This window comes from Pholis gunnellus (assembly GCF_910591455.1).
Source record: "Pholis gunnellus genome assembly, chromosome: 23".
NCBI classification, from domain to species: Eukaryota; Metazoa; Chordata; class Actinopteri; order Perciformes; family Pholidae; genus Pholis; species Pholis gunnellus.
The window spans coordinates 2200213-2221744 of NC_136550.1; the positions used below are offsets into that span (position 1 = coordinate 2200213).

General features: G+C 44.5%; 1 protein-coding gene across 1 annotated transcript in view; it reads left to right on the top strand.

The window, feature by feature from the left end:
• The window catches only part of shroom4 (shroom family member 4), a gene marked incomplete at both ends in the record, with an annotated part of 41208 nt that overhangs the window by 14661 nt on the left and 5015 nt on the right, over positions 1–21532 (top strand). Inside the window, 3 exons of the mRNA XM_079184376.1 lie at positions 13006–13218; positions 17365–20158; positions 21284–21345. Coding sequence (XP_079040502.1) covers positions 13006–13218; positions 17365–20158; positions 21284–21345 — 3069 coding nt within the window. The remainder of the gene's footprint in view (positions 1–13005; positions 13219–17364; positions 20159–21283; positions 21346–21532) is intronic.

Sequence of the window (21532 nt, forward strand, 5' to 3'; positions counted from 1 at the left end):
GTTGCTGTTTTATTTTTTTCTGCTCCTGTTTGTGCAGCAGTAGGCCGACACACACACACACACACACACACACACACACACACACACGCAGTATAGGTTCATTCACACAGACTCGGTTTTAGGAATGCAACCGGTCATGAGCAATGCCACCCGGTTAAATCCACTGAGAGTGTGTCAGCGTCTGGTATGTTCTGCATGTCTGACTCCTACGTGCGTGTGTGTGTGTGTGTGTGTGTGTGTGTGTGTGCGTGTGTGTGTGTGTGTGTGTGTGTGGTGTGTAGTGTGTACATGTGTGCATCATTATCCACATGTGCTCCACATGTAAAAGTAACACTTGTTCCTCTCAGATTAGAGTTTCCTTTCTACACATGATCATTATGTATAATAACAGTATGTAGACGTGTTTGCACACACAGTACAGGATATTTATATATTTGTTTTTATAAATGCAGATTTAGGAGAATTCCCATGATGCTGCATCTGAAACACTTCACACTAAAAAGCACCACTCTAGCAACAAAACGTCCTCGTTAAAATGACGTTCATTCTACTGTAATTACCTTTAATGTGTGTGTGTGTGGCTGAATCGGTGTGTTTTATTTGGATCGTGTGCGTATGTTACTCTCTGTATGCCGGTACAGAGAGCTGGTGCTTGTGTTTTGGCAGGAGCGCTCTAACCGTGGCCACCGCACGCATGAATTAAACCCGCTTTGATTGACACGTTACTGACGCTAATGGCCAATCACGGCGTCGGCGTTGGGCGGGACCCGTGACCCCCGACTCCCTGTGCCAGTTCCAGTCATTACAGGAGGAACACGGAACCCTCTGGAAGGTACCGGAGGAGTTCTGGCTCTTCTCGTATAGTTTTAACAGTGGAAAAGGAGCCTTAGTCCAAAAGCCAGAACTTGTTACCACCTCTTTTAACAACACGAGGGGGCCGTTGGTACGGCGATGGCATGTGAACCGATGGACCGACCGCTGTTTCTTTTTCTGACTCAGTGGGTCGTTATTATTGGGAGTGTGTGTGTGTGTGTGATGGAGGCAGAAATAACCTCATTGTATTAAATGTCAGGAGCATGTTAGACAAAGAAGGAATTCAAAAAGAACAACACGGGCATCATATTCAGGGATCAGCAGGAGAACAAGATACCTACAAGTTTGCCTCTGTTGCAGTTTTTTATTTACATTTCTCCCAAACATATCCGTCAAAATGCAAGATTAAAAACAAGTACCACCTTGTACTTAGACCACAACATACAGGGTTCTACCGAGAACATTCTTTGAAGGGTTCCATCAAGAACCAGCTGTGAGAGGTTCTACAGAGAACTCTTCTGTGGGGTAATGGTTCCACCCAAAACCCATTCTGGAGGTTCTATGCAGAATTTCTCCACCTTCTAAAGGATGCTAACAAGTTCTACTGAGTGGGTTCTATCAAGAACCCTTTTCTATTTTAAGATTCATCAAGAAAACCCTTTTATATCTCAAGGGTTTCTCCTAGAATTCACCAAAGGGGTTCTACCAAGAACCATATATCTTCCAAGTGTTTTATCTAGAATCCACATCGGGGGTTCTACCGAGAACCATTTATATTCCAAGTGTTTTATCTAGAATCCACATCGGGGGTTCTACTGAGAACCATTTATATTCCAAGGGTTTCATCTAAAACCAACCCAGGGGGGGTTCTACCAAGAACCATTTATATTCCACGGGTTTCATCTAGAACACATCCAGAGGGTTTTACCGAGAATCCTTTTATATTCCAAAGGTTTCCTCTAGAACCAAACCAGGGTTCCTCATGAGGCTCCTAGAAGACCAGGTCTGATGCGGTGCAGCTCAACCCACAACACTTTCAGTTCACTTACAGGTTTTAGTTTTCTTCGTGGGCTGTGAGGATCTTTTAACGCCCGTGTTGTGAACAATCCTCGAGGAAATCTTTCTTCCAAAAAGGGGTTCTTGATAGAACCCTTACTCTTACAAAGAACCCTTGAAAAACCCTTTTGCGGTGTTCACACTACGAGCGAAACCTTAACATTCTACAAGTCATTTTCAATGTAAGCAAGTGGTTCTGGGTAGTAGGAACCCTTTTTGGAACCCCTTATTTCTAAACACTAGCCTCTTTAGGCGCTGCTGTTTTGGTGCCCTCATATTTCACCACGACTACCTGGTCTTCCAAGATGGCCGCCCGCCAAACATCTGTCAACATTTGCGCTAAGTTGCGTGGACTCCGTCTGCATATATGTCTTTATGTGTGCATGCATACATGTCTACATGTATTTTAGTGAGTGTGAGAAATGCATTTGTGCCTTTTCTGTTATTCTAAGCTCAATTAAAACTCACTTAACCTGAACTGAGATGGAGAGCAGAGACGTGGATTTCTCACGCCACGGCTTGTCTTGGAAGCATCAGGAAATGACTCACCGGGGTTCCCCCCGTACAGTGTTTTACTGTGGGAGCATTGGTGAATAAATGAGCTTTTCTAACGGAGAGAGCAGGCAAGGAAAATGTACATAGTGGGTTTAATGACATGATGTAAATGCAGAGGAAGGAAATGAGGAGTTGGCGAGGAGAGATGACGATTTGCTCCACTTTTCGGGGTTGGAAAATGGTGCTTTTGTGCCACTTTTCTGCTTTGATACGGAGGCTCGTATTGGATTTATAAAGGGCTGTATTGTATCTGACAGGTTTTCCATGACGTTAATGAGGAGTTGTGCAACACCGGAAATATAAACCATTTGATTCTCATGTTCTTCGACTCCTAGAAGGATGTTAAAACCATTTGCACGCACTCTGTTTTATGTTCGTTTCTCACTTTATTGTTCATTCTTTAAATATAATATCTTGCTGCATTGTCCTTGCACCGCTGAAAGAAGAGCGGGCATGCAGGCTAAATCTGGCAAACCGCAGGAATTTACTGGCCTTCCAGGCAGCGTGTTTGGTCCCATTTGACTTTTACATCAGTCGCGATGCTTCACGGGCATTTTAACGAGCAGACTGGTGATGACAAAGCACCCACACTGCCGTTAACTCGTGTTTTATTTTCCTCCTACTTAAATCGTCCGCTAACGTAAAGAACCCAATAACAAGAAAACATAAACAAAGGATCATTTAAGAAGTGTGGTTTCAACGCTAACGCTAACGCAGAAGCAGCAGTTTGATTTATTCGTGGCAGTTGAAGGACTTCATTACCCAGAAACATAATTTAACCACGTAACAGTCACATTACTGCACATGAATAATACTGTACATAGAAATAATAGAACGGTCGTCATTTTTGTTGTGGCGACAACCACATCGGTGTAGCATTAAAGCACGGTAGAACGAGCTAGCTAGCTTGTTAATTCCACCATGCTTTCATGCTACACAAAAAAAAATGCTTAGTTTTACTAATTTACTCCGCTCTCTACGCTTCTTAACGTTACTACTACACTGCTTCCTTTTAGTCATTGCTGCAAAACTTCACCTTGAATGAGTCCGCGACTTGCCGTAAGTCGGTTTAGCTCATACGGAAAGTTAGCGCTACAACGACATTAACGGCAGCGGTACACATAAAAATGGCCGCCGCGCCGACCATCCCGCTACGTGGGATTGTCTCTTCTACTCCTGTTTTATTTCTACTGCTTCATCGTTTCTGTTTTTTAAATATTGCATGAGGACCTTTCACCTCCTTTGTCAGCGGGTATCTTTGTCTTTTCTTTGGGGTGTTTAGAAGTGATTGATTTTTCCAAATATACTGTATTTCTGGAAGGGAAAGAATGTTTAGGGATGTTTTGTTGGCTCGACCTGGAAATGTTACTTCTATACTACTTCCTGTTTTCACCGACCTTTTGTTAGATCAAACTGTAGAGTGTGTGTGTGTGTGTGTGTGTGTGTGTGTGTGTCTGTGTGTGTGTTCTCTCAGTGGGCAGCCATGAGAGAGGCAGGAGAACATTCCTCACCTTTAGCATAATTTCCTGTTCTTTCCTAAGTTTCCTCTCTCTACTTCCTGTCCAGCTTGGACTTCATGCGTTGGTGAAATATGTGTGAGAAGAAGCGGCCTGCAAAGACCAAGTATATATATATATATATATATATATATCAGAGTTTATATACGGCTGCTGATGGAACAGGAAACTGCTCTTTCGAAGGAGTTTATTATTGTTAATGCACTTTAAACAAACAACGTATGTTGTGTTAATTAGTGAGCTTTTTTAGAGGTGTTGCATTGTGGGTACCTTTTTAGACGGAGCCGGGCCAGCCGTTTCCCCCTGTTTCCAGTCTTTATGCTAAGCTAAGCTAACTGGCTGCCCCAAATGAGACCTTTGGGTTGGGTTCAGGTCTCAAGTTTGGCAATATTTTTGGCTCAAAATTTATGTACATATTGAAAAAAATTTACTTTTTGCAAACAAAACTTTCAGCTGTTTTGTCTTATTTTTGTCAATCTTTTTTCAAATTCAGAAGAAAATCCAAACTACAGTTCGGAGATAAAACAATCAGATTACAGGGCAACAAATCCCAGATTGGAGTTACGTGGCAACAAGAAACGCTGGAGGAGTGAACACGAGGAGATTAAAAAACGATAATTACAAGACGTCTCGTTTGATGTCTCGACAGAACTTCGTGACGAAGCTCTTTGTTTCATCTCTGCTGCGCACAAACTAAACATTTATTTTGGCCAAGTCTGGACGGGGGGGGGGATGAAAGAAAGAATGGTGAAGTGGTGAAAGAGTCGGAGGAACTTGAGGCAAAATAACATTTTGACGTGTTGTGACAAACAATCATTTTATATCTTTATCCAGTCAAGAACTGTCAAATAGTTGTAATGTCGTGTACATACATTTACTCAAGCAGAATCTTGGAAGTATTTTCACTTTATGTGTTTGTACTATGTTTCACAGGGAAATATTGTACTTTTTTTATTTATACTTTTATTTTTGTCACTATTTCTATTCAACAGCTTTGATTTTACATACAAAAAATATGTTAATCTTATAAAATACGAGGCATTATTATAGATTAAACTGGAGTTTTCAGTTGGGAATAAACAGCAACCTGTGCTGATCGCTGCTTCAGCAACACACACACACACACACACACACACACACACACACACACACACACACACACACACACACACACACACACATACATCCCGTTGTTTAGGTTTTTGTACCACAGGGTCTCAGGAGACCGGGGCAAGACCGAGGTCTGCGGTGCCAAGAGCCATGAAACACAATAGTCTGCCCCCCCCCCCATCGCTGCTTCCCTAACTGAACAATACACATTCCTGGAATTCCTCAAGACCTCTTCCTCACACACACACACACACACACACACACACACACACACACACACACACACACACACACACACACACACACACACACACAGAGATACGTGGGTCCGATTAGGGCCCTGACTGTAAGTGATTTAGCTTGCGACGCTGTTTGGGACGAATGATCCACATTGTGGATCGAGATGAAGGATGTGTGTGAAAGAAGTCGAGCGCTACATGCACGATAAAGAACCGAGGGGCTAGCGCTGTCGCCAAGAGGGGCCGCGGGTTCGAATCCCGGGCTGGACGGCCCTTCTGTGTTGAGTTTGCGTGTTCTCCCCGTGGGGTTCGTTGCACGTGTTAATTGTTTTAATTGCTATTTATTAAGTAAAAATTACAACTTTTTGCTTGTTTTCTGCCGCTCAGACGAGAAGGTTTCCAGCTTCTCTTCGTCTGATACGATGATGAACTGAAGAACTTTCAGATCGGAGCTGTTGTCTCGTTAAAACAAGCAATTTGAAAATGATCGTTAGTTGCAGTCCAAGTACAGAGTGTGTGTGTGTGTGTGTGTGTGTGTGTGTGTGTGTGTGTGTGTGTGTGTGTGTGTGTGTGTGTGTGTGTGTGTGTGTGTGTGTGTGTGTGTGTGTGTGTGTGTGTGTGTGTGTGTGTGTGAGTGAGTGAGATCGTCCTCTACGCGTGTGGTCTTCTACAGTTTATCTGTCTCCTCCGGCCTGGTTTTTATTAACTGGCTCATTAAACTGCGACTCCATGAAACCCGACACTGGCTTGACTCCCTACACACACACATGTTAAAATGATGTTTCTTTTATGGAAGAGGAACCAGGACATGAGGTGTCATCACACTAAATCACTGATGTTGATGAAGAGAGAGAGAGCTTGAACAGATATTGTCCAGTCATTTCAGATGCTCTGTGTCTGACCCTGTTTTGACTGACGGGACAGCATCTGATCCTCACTGTCAATGTTCTCGACAGTTAGATGAAGTTAATGGCAGTAGAGTACTGATTGCACACACACACACACACACACACACACACACACACACACACACACACACACACACAATGTTAGGGGATCAAGCAGTAACAAACAGCGCATTGTGCTGCAGATGCAAGAGCGGACTTCACCCTTCCTGCTGTCGACCTCTGGTATGAGCCTCACTGCACTGATTACCTGGTGTGTGTGTGTGTGTGTGTGTGTGTGTGTGTGTGTGTGTGTATGTGGGGTTGTGTGTGTGTGTGTGTGTGTGTGTGCATGTGTGTGAGAGAGATACTTTTGTGTGCGTCTAAGCAGTAAATGCATGTCAAGCATGTCATCCATTATCAAGGGTGATGAAGACCCATAAGGCACACACACACACACACACACACACACACACACACACACACACAGCAAACAAACAGTTCCTGATTGCAGGCGAACACAAAGGGACCGACGTGAGGCTGTTTAGGCTTTCTAGCGTAGTTAACCCTTCACCCGTCTGAAGGGAAGACTGGGAATGTGAGGAATCTGCTCACATGCATGTATATATAACACACACACACACACACACACACACACACACACACACACACACACAGTCTGCAGGAGATATACGTCTCCAGGAACTCCTTTGAAGCCCTCTGAGGGCCTCAGGTTATTAAGTGTCTGCTGTTGTGCGGTTGGTTAAACTTCAGCAGAGTTCACGTCGGACACCTCTGGATGCTTTCGCTCCGCGAGGTTCAAGTCTGGTCAGAATAACGAGGCGGTGGAGGAGTGACACTGATCCAGGCGATGATTTTAGCGGCTGTTCAATGTGTATTTACCTCCGTGTTGGATCCAAAGATGGTGAACAGATTGGGTTGACGTGCAGCTACAGTTCAGTGCTTTAATACGTACTTCTGTGTGTGTGTATAAGTGGGAAGATAACAAAGTAAACGCAAAACTGCTGAATCTATATTTGGTTAGAAAAGTACTCTTTGACTCAAGTTACAGTAATCACATTTATTTTATACTTATATATTTTATGTATAGTTTATTTAATATATATATATATTTTTTTTACTGTTTTCTGAAATTGATTAATTAAAAAATAATTATAAAAATACCAAAAAATAATTATATAATAATAATTTTGTTTTCTGGAAATTTATTTAAAATTTTTTGTTTACGTATTTTTTATTTTTTTTTAATTTATTTTTAGCATTTTTTAAATTTTGTTTTTATCAGGTAGCATTCTGTTGAGACAGGAAAGAGGCGGGGTGACATGTAATTTATACGCTTGGTATCTGAAAACTGGAGAATGCCCTATTTTTAATTTAATTTAATTTATTCTTTTCAATTAAATGTTTTCGTCAGCTACTAGATGTGAGGAGTCAAATTTCATTTATTTGTTATTTTATTCCGGCAGTAAGGGGAGATACTTTACAGTAGATACATTATTCCCTCCACAATCGTTGCTCACTGCTAATATTAAACGGCAGTTTGTCTGTTATAAATCCTGCAAAATGCCACGGTCCTAGTCCCAGTAAAGTACAAAGAAAAGCCTAAAATAAAGCTGGTTATCACCAGCATGGAGGTGTAACGGTTAAGGTCTGATGATGTTCCTGCAACAGAAGTGAGTAGAGTAATAAAAGTCACCTCTCCTCTTCATCACCTGCACTCGCTGCTTCTCTTAACTGCTCCTCAGACTCCCGAGTTCTCCTGCAGACCTCCCATCGTCTCTCACATTCCTCGTCTTTCATCACATTTTGTTTTTCTCGTCTCTCGGCCAAAACCGAGACACAAAAAAAAAAGCCCCCTCGTCCGTCCAACTGTCTCTGCTTTCTTTGCTCTTTCTATCACTTTTTCACGCTCTGCAAACACACACGTGCACGCTAACACACACACACACACACACACACACACACAAGGAGGAAGTACCTCTGCATTCCCACACACACCCCCCCTCCCGGGTCAAACAATAACAGTGTGGAACTCTGGGTATTATTTTAGCAGCCGTCCACTACTTTATCTGCTCCCCACAATACTTCCTCTCTCACTGACTCACACATCCTGCCTGGGAGGGGGCGAGAGAGGCAGGGAGAGACTGAGAGAGAGAGAGAGAGAGAGAGGAATAGCCATGTTTTGTCTTCCAGTGAGAGGAGCGAGGGAGGAGGAGGAAGAGGAGGGAGAGGGGACGTGAGCATCGTCGGGTGGTTTTTTTCTCTGCAGGCTGTTTCACTTCTTCAGACGGACACTCGGCTCTCGGGACACTTTTCCACCGATTGTCACGAAACTAAAAACCTCAAACCCCGGCTTCAGGAAAACTCGCGAGGAGGACTTTAGAGTAGTCCGTGTTGCCGAGTAGACGCTCAAATCCTTGAACTTGACCTCCAGGGTGTCAGGGATGCTGGGGAGCTCAGTTTGACAGCGCGCGCTTCAGAGTCCGGTAGGTCTTTGCTGAGGTTGCATATCGGTTTAAAATGAATAATCTCATCTTCTACCGGAGTTCTTCTTGCAGGAATTTTACTTTCTTACACTTGACGGGAAAGTTTTTGCCATTTTGGCCAACCGTGACCACGCTTTTATCTACAAGGGAGGGGTTGTTGAGCAAGACTCTTCTTCTTATTTATCTTTTTTAATCAACCCTCCCATCTTGTTCTTCCTCTCCTCTGAAAGTCATGCTTTTGCAACAGTTTGTGTCCTTGAGAGACGACTCTATTTGTCTGGCTGCCTTTGTCTGCTGTTCCTTCTGTACTGTATACTGTGTGTGTGTGTGTGTGTGTGTGTGTGTGAGACTCAGATTATACGCGTTTGACCTTTGCGGTATCAGTCAGCTGTTGCAGTTTCTGAGCATTAAGTGGGACATTCCAGCCGATCCTTTTCATAGAAGCTCATTCAGAGCTGCAGGACGGAGAATTCTGAATTTCTCGGCCTTTGACTTCTTCTTTTTTTTTTTCTCTCGACATTTGTGTCTCTCGTTTCACGCGTTAACCACCATTACATGTGTTTTGTTTTTTGTGTGTGTGTTTACTGTATTTATTCCTCACTTTCAGATGCACAAAAACAAAGAATGTATTTATAAATGGGAGCTCGCCACGTCTCCCTCAAACTTGATTGGATTTTCCGGTTGGATTTCGCGGTCGCGGCGACAGCACAACAGCGATTTACTCGTTATCTCGGTTTCTCCACGTCCAGGACACGCGGTTACCTCCCCGTACGTCAGCACATTCTTAGAAAAACATGATTCATGTGACTCCCGTTTGCTGAGAAAGGTAGCCAACTGGGTTACAGTGTCAACAGAACAGGAAAGGGGGATTTCTGTGGATTATGTTGTTAACAACTCGTACAGTTGATAGAATGGACAACAGCGAAACTTTGCTATGTTTCCTGTGTCCTGTGAATGAAAGGGCCGCAGTTTACAGAGTGTCACTGAATGCAGCACTGCAACACTCCACTCCCCAAGAAAGATTTTAGGTCCTCAAGAAAACTTCACCTACAAGAACTGCAACCTTCTCATGGTGGATGCTAGTCACCCCCAAAAATATCACAATATTTGTTTACCAACGTGCGTAGATTTTAATATTGGAGCTTCATTGGAGCTTTTACAAAATATTTACACAAAGAGATTTTTGATTATCAGTAATGTTGATATAATGACTTAAGTGGATAAATGCAAATAATAAAACAACTAGAACAACCAGAAAATGACCAAATTAAGTTTACTTGATAGGAGAAAATTTGCAAATTTGTATATATATAAATATGTATCCCACTATATCTTATTTGTTGCTTTTAATGTTTTATATTTTACTTAAATGACATTAAACTTTTACATCGTTTGGTTTTGGACTTACAAAGTCTTTGACATTTTAAAGACTAAACTGATGAATGATAAAGATAAGATGAAGGAATGATGCATATAATTGTAAATTAAAGTTGTAGATTTGTCTGACGCTTTCAGTTTTTACACCCCGTTAACTATTAAATTTGTATTTTATTTTCTTGGATTGACAAACTTGAAGTTTGTTTTTCATTGAAGCATCGTTGAAACAAATGAATCTCTCACTTGGACGTCTTTTTGACCTGCAAATCCCCAAATAATGCTGACTGGGACGAATAAATGCATGAAGCCAGCCTTTTCTTACTGCAGAGCTAATTAAAAACTAAAGAAATCAACACATTCCTCAGTTAAAACCAGCGTTAACGGACCACTAAAATTACCAGAATGCTATGTAACATAGGAAAAACTGCTCATTCGTAGAGAGGATGTTATAGATATGTCAGATTTTCACTGCCTCCATGTAGAAGATGCAGTTCTTCAAACTGTAAATCACAAAATTTGTGGAATACATGATCCTCCCTCGAGCATTGCTCTGAGCATTTTGGAAAAACAAGGATTGGTGATGTGGTTTTTGAAAGAACTTTCCCTCCTGCACGGCTACAAAACAGTACAGTTGCTTTTTATATTACATTCTTAAGTTGCACTATTGTCTTTATCATACTCTCTCCATCTAACTTTGGCGTCGCACAGTTTGTTTTGACTTTCCCAATCATCAATCTCTGAAAGCTAAACTTGGAGTAAAGAGGAGGTGGTGGGTTCGATAATGGTATTTTCTCTGGTCGGGTCTGGACAGTTCCCACACATGTTCATGCACACACACACACACACACACATAGGGGGTAAAGACGCACAAAAAGAAACGCACACAGCCTCTATATAAACTTTCTCAGGGGATAATTTAAGGATGTTGTCGGCGGAGTCGAACAATCACTGGGCTCGGATAGAAATCCCTCTTAAGGAGCGAGGACCAGGAAACTAGAGTGTTTATTTTGGATATGGTTCCTCTGCTCCTGCTTCATCATAAACAATAACAGAAATGGTCCTTTCCCCTCGCGGTGCCAGGATCCGCATTCCTCTCCCAAGATTCTACCTCCAAATGTTCCTCTGAAACACCCAGAATAGTCTCGTTTCACTATTTGTACTTTCACTTTGGGAATCTTCACCAAAGACTCTTCTGGGGGGCTTTGTTGGTGGGAATCAAACCACTTTACTAGACTCAGACGTTCTGCACATCCAGCTGTTAACTTGGTGGTTTTCAAAGGTGTATTCTAGTCCCAAGTCTACAGAGACAAGTCCATGTTAAGTCAGTTGAGACTATTCCAACTTAGGTCTGAGTCTTGTCAAGTCTAAAGTCAATCAAGACAAGCCTAAGCCAAGTCTAAAGTCAAATGAACCAAGTCTCAATCAATAACAAGGAGTCTTTTGAAGTTTTGAAGAAGTTGAAATCAAGTGAGTAGAGTCAGTCGACACGAGCCCAAGTGAAGTCCTAGTCGAGAACAAGTCTTATCACGTCTCAAGTCTACTGAGACAAGTTTAACTCAAGCTGGAGTCTCGTCAAGTCTTACGTCAATCAAGACAAGTTCAAAACAGGTTTGAGATCAGTCAGGTGTCAAATCAAGTCCAAGTCAAGTTCAAATTTCCAACCAGGTAAAGTCCAAACCTGGTTGGATTTTAGTCAGGTGTCGACTCAAAACGGAGACGAGCCTTTAGTCCGAGTTCAAATCTCATTAAATGTCATTTTGAGCGAGACGAGCCTCAAGTCAGTCAAGCAAGTCCACATCAAGTTTGAGTCTTGATAAATCTCACTCTTGACAAGTCCAAGTCAACTTTTGAGTTAAGCCAAGTCAACAGCGTTTGTTGTTTTCATCCTATGAACATTTGTTTCCGTTCAGCTGCAGTTTTCCCAACTGTTATTAATCTGAAAGACCAACACATCGTGGTCCGTTCAGACTCTGAGAACGGCACATTTATTGCTGACCGAGCTTTCTCTCTTTATATCCTTTTTTATTTTCGCTCGTTTTTCTTTTTGTTTCCCTTTCTGGCTCTCACACACACACACACACACACAGTCTGCAGGGGGTTGAATTGGATCTGGCCAACATATGGGGATCGGAAGTCTGTATAAGGGAATTAGGGAATATCATGGGATACACTGGAATGTCTGGCTTCCGATCAGACTGGGGAACTTACAGTACATGTTGGATGAGCTTTTAATGGCAGCCCAATAGAAGACCAAACAACTTCTGAGGGGGCTGTTTCCACACAACTTGGGTTGGCAAGTTTTATTCAAGCCCTGATCTTGAGAGACACTTGACAACTGTGGCTGCAAAATAAACATCTTAGCCATCTTGTCTGGATAAATCGTTCTATTTAGACCACAAAAACAACAACTACATGTTTCTTTGAACAAGAGGAGGTTGCAAAATGGACGTGACGTACTGTATCGGAAGGAAATGACGTCCGTCAGGGGTTCTTTTATTTATGTCACTGTATATAATTAGACTGGAAGGGTTCACACAGGAAATGCAACAACACAGCAGCTTCTTTATATTTGGGCAAAATCTCTCTTAGTCGAGTACATTTAGCTTGTGAATCAGTACGAACCTTCGGTTCTGAGATTTAAAGCCAATACTGAAGAGTCTTACAGCTGCATTCTCTCTAGTGACCACCAGGGGGCGACTCCTCTGGTTGTATAGAAGTCTATGAGAAAATGACTCTACTTCTCTCTTGATTTATTACCTCAGTAAACATTGTAAACATGAGTTTATGGTCTCAATCTCTAGTTTCAAGTCTTCTTCAATACAGCATGATGTTCATTTAGTAAATGATGGTCCATTTAGAGTCAAACAGACCATAAAGCAGGGGATGCTTTAGGGGCGGGGCTACACAGTGATTGACAGGTTTCTACCCTCTCACCTCTCTCCCACAGGCGCAGCGTTCCTCTCCTCAGGCCTCACTCCTGGCACCTGGCAAAGCTGTCGGAGCCGCCGCTCCCTCCTCCTCCTCCTCCTCCTCCTCCTCCGTCTCCTCCGCCCTGCCTCCCCCTGGCCGGCTCGCCTCCTCTCCCCCCTCCTCCCTCTCTGTCTGCCATGCAGCTCCACCCCGGCTCGTACACACTACCCTGGCACACGGCTGACAACAGGTGAGCGGCGGATTTGTCGCGCTTTATGTGATGAAGCGCTACATTATAGAGCAAAATAAATCATTTACCTAGCTCATAACAAGTGTTATTACATCTTTAAATGTTATAACGTTTGATAACACCAAACATTTTTAACTAAACTGTGAGGTCACTTTTCTCACTTTTCGACTCCTATTATGTGATTTTAAATATGCGATTGTGATTTCATCCACTGCTAAATATATTCACTTCCTTATTCCAGCTGTCGGGGAGTTTTACAATAAAACAAACTTGCCCAATGTGCAGGTTTCCGCTGTAGGTTTGAATCCCACACAATGAGTCTATGAGAGGACTGTAAGTCACCAGGAAACAGGTGACATCACCGTGTTTGACTAATGTCAACACTGCCCACGCAGGAAGCCCATTGGTCTATTTCGGGCTTCTATTTAAGCATTCCAAAGTGACAGCCAATCAGACCTGCTCTTTGTCTGTCCCACTTTTGTGCGGCGACCAGGTGGATGTTTTTCATTTCGTTACTTTAGTTGCAAAAAAATGCATTTTCATTTTCCTTAAAATTTACATTTTTCTCGCAGCTTTTGTCACTTATTGCTGTCACGTAGCAGTATTTAGCTAATTATCATTGTGTTGGACTTTTCCAGCTTAAAATGTGTTAAACCATTGGATCTAAAGGGTTTAAAGTATCTCAATGCTAAGCTACATTTTTGGGGAGTTGACAAAGTGTCAGAACTTGAGGGTGAAATAAGCTAGCTTTGACAAAAGACACAAATGCGTTGAGCTTGACTTTTATGCACTTCTAAGCGGTTGCAAAGGATTCTGGGAAGTTGCCGCTCTTTCATTTTTACGGGACTTTTGTAGTTCTTTCCGTTTTTAAAGTGAGACAATAACTTTTGGAAATTACACAATAATGATAAATGCTCCTCCATATTGTCACAGTAGGATAAGAAGATGGATATAATTAAGATGTTAGTTAACCAAATGAGGCTGTAGCAGCATTTATTATTATTATTATTATTATTATTATTATCAAAATAGCTACACAGCTAATTGTTTCAGCTCTAAATGTGATCATGGATCATTTTATACCACAAAGAAACAATTGTTCAGTCGGGTTAAATACAAAGAATGCATGTAAGTACAGTAGTCTTTGTATTCCAGTGTGATCTCACTAAACTAAACTGTAATCCTTTAAAAACAAGGAAAGAGGAAGTCACCGCAGTCTGTGCGTTGACTCACAATGAAAATAGTCTTTGTGACTTTTATGGGGCGGTACGTCAGCGCCTTGTTCTCCTTCTGATAAGAGCCAGTGACATAATGAACCACTATTAGATGGAATAGTCCCGTGTGGGTTAGATAGCAGTGTGTGTGTGTGTTGGGGGGGGGGGGGGGGGGGGGGTTCTTATTCCCACAGTTTGTCCTGCACAACAAACTACACACACACACACACACACACACACACACACACACACACTATCTGATGAGGAGGCAGCTCCCGGCATAACTCTGGACAATGGCATGTGACTCCCAGGACATGTGGACAAAGAGAGGAAGACGCTCAATAAGCCGTGTTTGTGTGAAGGAGTTGGACATTTTGTACAGTCTGCATCTGTGTGTGTTTTAACTGAAAACAAAAAAATGTGTTTGAGACAAAAAAAATCAACACACACACACACACACACACACCGGGGTTTTGAACTCTTTTGAGCGGATGAAATACGTGAAAGCATGTGTGTGTGTAATTTGTCTGAACACACACACACACACACATGCCTCATTGTGAGCAGTGTTTGTGTGTGTGATGGTTCATCCGTGTCAACACTCACACTCACATGTTCCACGTGGCCGTCTGATTGGCCAGGAGTGGACAGTCATTTCCTGTCCAGCGCCCGTCTCATTTCCTCTCGCCGTCGCCCGGGTCAAATCTATACAGCCGCCTCTCCTTTCTCATTCATTGCTCACTTCCTTTAAAGACAGTTTTCTCACGCAGATAATGGAACCTTTGCTGTACAATTTAAGACTTTTAAATGCGTTTCTTATACCTTTCTAGGCAGCCATTGTTTTCCATTCATTTCATGTGCATTGTATTTGTATTCAGCATGTGAGCACAATGTAAAATAAAGTAATTTTGTTCTAGAACTAGATATTTGGAGGAGGAGTGACGTAGAGAGTACACGTCTCTGGTAGAGACCTGTCAATCACCGTGTAGCCCCGCCCCTAAAGCATCCCCTGCTTTATGGTCTGTTTGACTCTAAATGGACCATCATTTACTAAATGAACATCATGCTGTATTGAAGAAGACTTGAAACTAGAGATTGAGACCATAAACTCATGTTTACAATGTTTACTGAGGTAATAAATCAAGAGAGAAGTAGAGTCATTTTCTCATAGACTTCTATACAACCAGAGGAGTCGCCCCCTGGTGGACATTAGAGAGAATGCAGGTTTTAAGACACTAAAAAGTTGGCTTCACTTTTTTATAACCGGTTGCCCCCCCTGACCAAAACCAACCTCCATGTGGTGGACTTTTGGTGCCTAACATTTACAAAAATATTTACCAGACCTGATGTTCACAGAGTTATATTCCACAACTTAGAAAGTATTAAAAGCCAGCGAAAGGATTTTCAGAAATTCATGAAAAAACAAAAGGCTGCCAATCAAATCCCATTCTTTTCTTCAGCACCGAAGAGTCCATTTGCAAAATAGGATTTGTAATAAATGAGCCATAACGTGCAAAAGCACTTGCATGCTCTTAAAGTAAATGTCACGGATTTTACTTACCTCAAAATGACGAGTGCATAAAGTGACCGACACAAAATTCTGCAGACCACACAAATATTTGACTTCATGAGCGGATCATGTTTTTATTAGATTTAGTTGTGGTAATATACTTTTATAAGCGAAACAAATCCAGATCTTTGCATGGATCGCAAACCATAAATACCACAGAAACAGCCCGGGGAGAGTCTGCCGGCTGTTTCTTCATACTTGTTTGAGATCAAAGCTCGTTTTTTTAGAAACGTCTCTTCTTCTTTAACCTCTCCTCTGTCTCCTTGGCTACTTTCCCTAATGTCTGAATAAGAACATCAAAGAAACACAAAGGGATGAGTGACCACTCTCTCTCTTTTATATGGGAAAGAGAAATACCACATAAAAATGAAAATGACATTTTTGTTACAGACTTTTTTACGGATTGGATTTCAACCAAGCACAAAAACACCGGGTGCCCTTCTGGAATCGATACCCCCGTTCCTTAAGCTCTCCTCATGCTGAAAAGAACTCCCCGTCACCTTGTCTTATGTGGTTTTCTCCAACAAGTTGGGTTTGTTGGGAAATTACTTTTTCATTTCTTCTTTTTTGGGGCATTTTTTGGCCTTTCATCGGACAGTTGGAAGCAGAAGGGAACAGAATGAGGAGCTTGATGTGCAACAAGAGGTCAGAGCTGTCCTTCCTCTGCTTCCCTTAAGGTTTGAAGGGTTTTTTGGGAGAGTCGTTCCTCATTTGAATCAAGCGTCTTGAGGGCAGCAGGTGCCATATGTTGCACAGATTGTAAAGCCTTCTGGATCAAATTTGCGATTTTTGGGGCTGTATAAACAAAATATGGGTTAGTACTGACTAAAGCATGAGCGGGCTCTTCTGTAAACATCATGTCGTGTAATCAATGCGAAGCTTAACTGACCTACTGTCAAGTAAACGAGAAGAAATTTGTTTTCATTTAACGATGTCGGTCAAATTCTGAATGAGTAGGTTTTCAAAAAATGCGGTTTTGGATTAAATCAACATTTATTGTAAAGAAGATGGGACAGGAAGGAAAGGAAAGGAAGAGAGGAATCACAGGGATGACTTGGAGAGTTTGACTCCGGGCAGTTTGAATTTGATGAGGAGGAAATCCCTCTCCGCCTTCAGATGTCTTTGAAATCACGTGGCGCTGCCGTAGATCTTCGGCCTCAGGACTGATAGAAAACAGACTCCCCAGCTGTGCAGTTCAAAAGTTGTATTCCTGAACCACATAAACTGTGTTTCAGGGGGAAAATAGCAACGTGACAGCTTGCTTATTTCGCCTGAAGATTGCCTTTAATATCCCAAATAGATAATCAAAGTCTCTTTTTGAAACACTGTAGTTGATCTACTTTTGTCTCCTTGTCTTCGCAGTGACTTGTCCTTGCAGTGGGGTCAGCTGTCGAGACCTTACTCCTCCACCGACCGAAGCAGTTCCCTGGGCTCCATGGAGAGCTTGGACGCGCCGACGACCACCACGCGGCCGTACTCCGACTCCCGCAACTCCCCCGTCGACCCCGCCCTCTTCAACGACAAGAGAGACTCCGCCTACAGCTCGTTCTCCGCCAGCTCGAACGCGTCCGACTACGCCACGGTGCCGCTGAGGCCCGGGGACGCCTGCTCCATGGACAACCTCCTCCAGAGCCTGGGGCCGGCTTGTCGAGGATACCCGAGCGGCGATGCCTCGACCCTGGGGAGTTCGTCTGGCGAGGCCCCGGACGAGGTGCAGCTTATTGTCCTCAAGTCCAGGTCTCTAACCAGGCCGAGAGCGAGGCCCGTTCAGCTAAAAGAGAGACCTTCCTCCTGCTGTTACGAGGGAGGAGACTTTGAGATCATGAGAAACGGAGAAAGGGTAACCGAGAGAAAGATGAACCCTCCTCAGCCTCCGACCAGGAAGGACAGTTTTAGGGCGACCCGGTCTCGGCCCAACGCCGCCAACAAACGCTGCCTCTCTGCTCCAATTGAAATTTCCAGTGTTTCCTTTTACCCCGACGAAAACAAGTCCTCTCTGAATGTCGAATCGGGAATTCTCAACGGCTTCCCTGCACCAGAAGAAGGCGACAAAACTGGGAATTTAAAAGAGGACACCGTAGACTCGCACTATATCCAAAGACAGACAGAAGACGCCAGACGTATCAGATGTGATCCTCGCACTAATAAAGACTACAATTCAGAGACGACCTCAGATCACGTCTCTGATCCGGTGACGGCCTCACTAGTCACCGTCGCCTCCTCTCGCCCCGGCTCCTTGCCTGCAGAATCCTCCGTTGTGGTTCAAGAGGAGTCTCGTATCACGCTCTCCCAAACTAAGCACTCCTCTACAGGGCTTCCCCGGCACGGCGCCCCCGATAAGCTCCTAGCTACACAACTTCAGTTGTTGCAGTGCAACAGCGACGGCTCTTCTTCGGAGCCTCGCAATCCGTCGAGCACTTCCGATCCCTCCTTGTCCCCTTGTAGCAGCCAGTGGTCCCCTTCATCTCTTCATCAGCCCGCGAGGGAAGACCAAGAAGCTTCTCACGACCACCTCCACGCGCCGTCAAACAAGTGGGGGGGCAGCCGTTGCTCGACCCCGGGATCCGTGTTCTTAGAAGGGGACGATGGCGACGGAGACTCGAGTAAAAGGCTGGAAGGGATGGGAGTAAACGGTGGGCCTCACCACCCATGGGGCCGCTCTGTGAGCGTACCGGGGGACCCCGCTGGATCGTCAACCCGGGGAAGGTTAAGCTCCGACCAGATGCTAGAGAGAGATTTTGAGCCTCTTAGCGCCGCTGCCAGTGTGGATACATTACTCGAGGAGCAGAGGGAATTGGATAGTGGAGGTAAAAATAAGGAGGGTGTAGCGGAAGAGACGGACATGAAGAAGTCAAACGCGTCCAGGAACTATCGGCGAAACCGTCGTCGTAGCGAGCGGTTCGCTACCAACCTCCGCAATGAGATCCAGAGGAAGAAGGCCCAGCTTCAGAGGAGTCGTGGCCCGGGAGGGTTGCTCTGTAGTGGGGAAACTGTCCAGGAGGAAGAGGATCCAGACCTCAATGAAGAGGGGGCAGACCCTGAACTGCCCGCCCAGGAGAGGAGTACCACAGTTGCATTTGGACCCGTTAGTCCCCAAGATGCCAGCACCACCGCAGCACCGGCGGAGAAAGCGAAACCCTCAAGTGAATCAAACGACGACGCCTCGCAGACTCGGTCGACAACCTGCACTCAGAACAACGTCCCCTCCAGGTCCGTCCAGATCGTGGACCCGGGAGTGCCCAGTTTTGGCGTCGGCGTCCGAGTCGTGGAGGAACCGGCACCCGCTGGCAAAGCCCGCCGCTGGCGTTGGACGCCCGAGCACAAACTCCAGCCGGAACCAGAACCGGAACGGCGGTGCGGAGTCCCGGGCGACAAGGCGTCGGGAGCCACGGGGTCGCGGCACGGGGTCTGTGCCTTCACCTCCTCGTCCGCTTCCTCGTACAGTCGCTCCTCGTCCGGTTCTCGGACGGAGGAGTCGGACATCCTTCCGTTTGCAGATAGAATGAAGTTTTTCGAGGAGACGAGCAAAGGCGCGTCTAACGTCTCGAGTCTGTCGAGTCGCAGGCAGAAGAAACCCCTCCATCATCCGGAGCTCCAGGGAGGGGAGCTCCATCAGAGGAGGTACTCCTACCAGGGGGGGCTTCAGCAGGAAAGCTCGCCGCTTCAAAACACCACGGAAGCCCGGAGGATGTCCGTGAGCACCGGCATGGAGAGGCAGAGGGAGAAGCAGGCCAGAGAGAGGGAGGAGAGGGCGAGGGAACGGGAGAAGGAAAGACAGGAGAGGGAGTTAGAGATGGAGAGGGCGAGACTGAAGGAGATTCAGCGGGAGAGGGAACGAGAAGAGAGGGCGAGACGGTGGGAGAGGGAACGAGAGAGGGAGCTTGAGTCGGAGAGGGAGAAAGAGAAGGAACGTCTAAAAAGAGAAAGAGAGAGGGAGCTCGAGAGGGAACGAGAGAAGGAAAGGGAAGACGACGCCAAAGAAAGAAACCAGGACTTCCAACACAACTTCCAGCCTCAGGCGTTCTCCCACGGCCACGCCCAGAGTCAAGCCCCGAGATCGGCCTTTCATCCCGTCAACAACGCACCTTCTCAGCTCCCGGAGAACCAGCAGCCTCTTCACCAGGGCTACACGGCGAGGAGCTACACGCCTACAGAGGTAAGAGTGCTACCAGGTCAGCTCTCATGTTTTACTGGCACTCATTTTGGGTAAAATAGCTTAATTGTTAAGCCATTAAACACGGCCTGCAGCCACAAGAATATCATCATTACTGATAAAAAAGGAATTTCTATACTGAAGCAACATTCGTCAGATCTAAAAACATGATTTCTTCTCTGGGCATCTATCCTGTTGAGAGAAAAACACCGTCAGCGACCCCGTTAACAAGTGTATTTACGAGCCAAACAAGATTTCCTTCGCTAAGTTGAATAACAGCTGGCAGCGTTGACACCGAGTAACGCCTTTCAGCTCACTGGAATCAGATGATGCGGGTTGTTGGACCGCCAGAAACCCGAAAAAGCATCTTGTTTTCTTTAAAAGCAGCTTCACAAAAAAGGGGGGATCGAGTGACCGTTGTTGGACGCCGGCGCTGCGAGCGGTCCAGGTCCCTCCGCGGTTGAACGGTTGGTTTAAAGTTAAGAAAACCTCGCGTCCTGCGTGCGGTCAAGAGCTGAACTGAGGGAGAGATTGGGCAACAGCGGCGGACGCTTGTGTCAGCGATAATAGCAGCGTTGAGTTTCAACCTTTTACCACGAAATTGATTTTGAGTCTCTCGGTCTGAACTGTTGACTCTCTTAGTGACCTCCTCAGTCCACACGTTCGTCTTTGAGGGAATCTTTTCTTTCATCCACAAGAGACAGTTTCATCAGTTTTATCCTGTTTATTTATCGACCAAGTCAATACAAATGAAACCTCCTGTTTTATGATAATGAGATGAGCAGAAGTTTGGCAAAATAATCTGAACTCAATAACAACCGAGCAGCGTGTGTCAAACATGAACCGTTTGTGATTCTGACTCTAAAATATTTGGGGTTTTGGACTAATGTTCAGACAAAACAAGAGATTTGAAGACGTCAACTTGTGCTCTGCGATATTTTCTGTATTATCTGAAGAGAACTGATTGAATAATGATGATTTATTGGTGAAGGAAAACATTGTCAGTTGCAGCCCTAGAAGGAAACACAGAGTAGAAATCAATTCTGTGTTTTGAAAAGTGCGCTGAAATGACGGACACTCGTTATCAGATTCATTAACCAGACTTAAAAAAAAAAACATCTTCCACAGATGCATCCCGCCCGGCAACAGGAAACGTCCAAGCTCAACAGGAAGTACAGCCTGACCGAGAGGTGAGCCACTTCCTTTAGTCCAACACACTCGTTCATTCACATGAACGAGGAGCATTTCTTTCTCTTCCTGACTTCATTGACCTTCTATATTTCTGACATGGCCCCGGCACACATTTTTGCTCCGTTTCTTGATTGTCTCTAAGTGAGTCTCCGGAGACTCTAGGTGGGGTCGGCCCATTGTGCACCA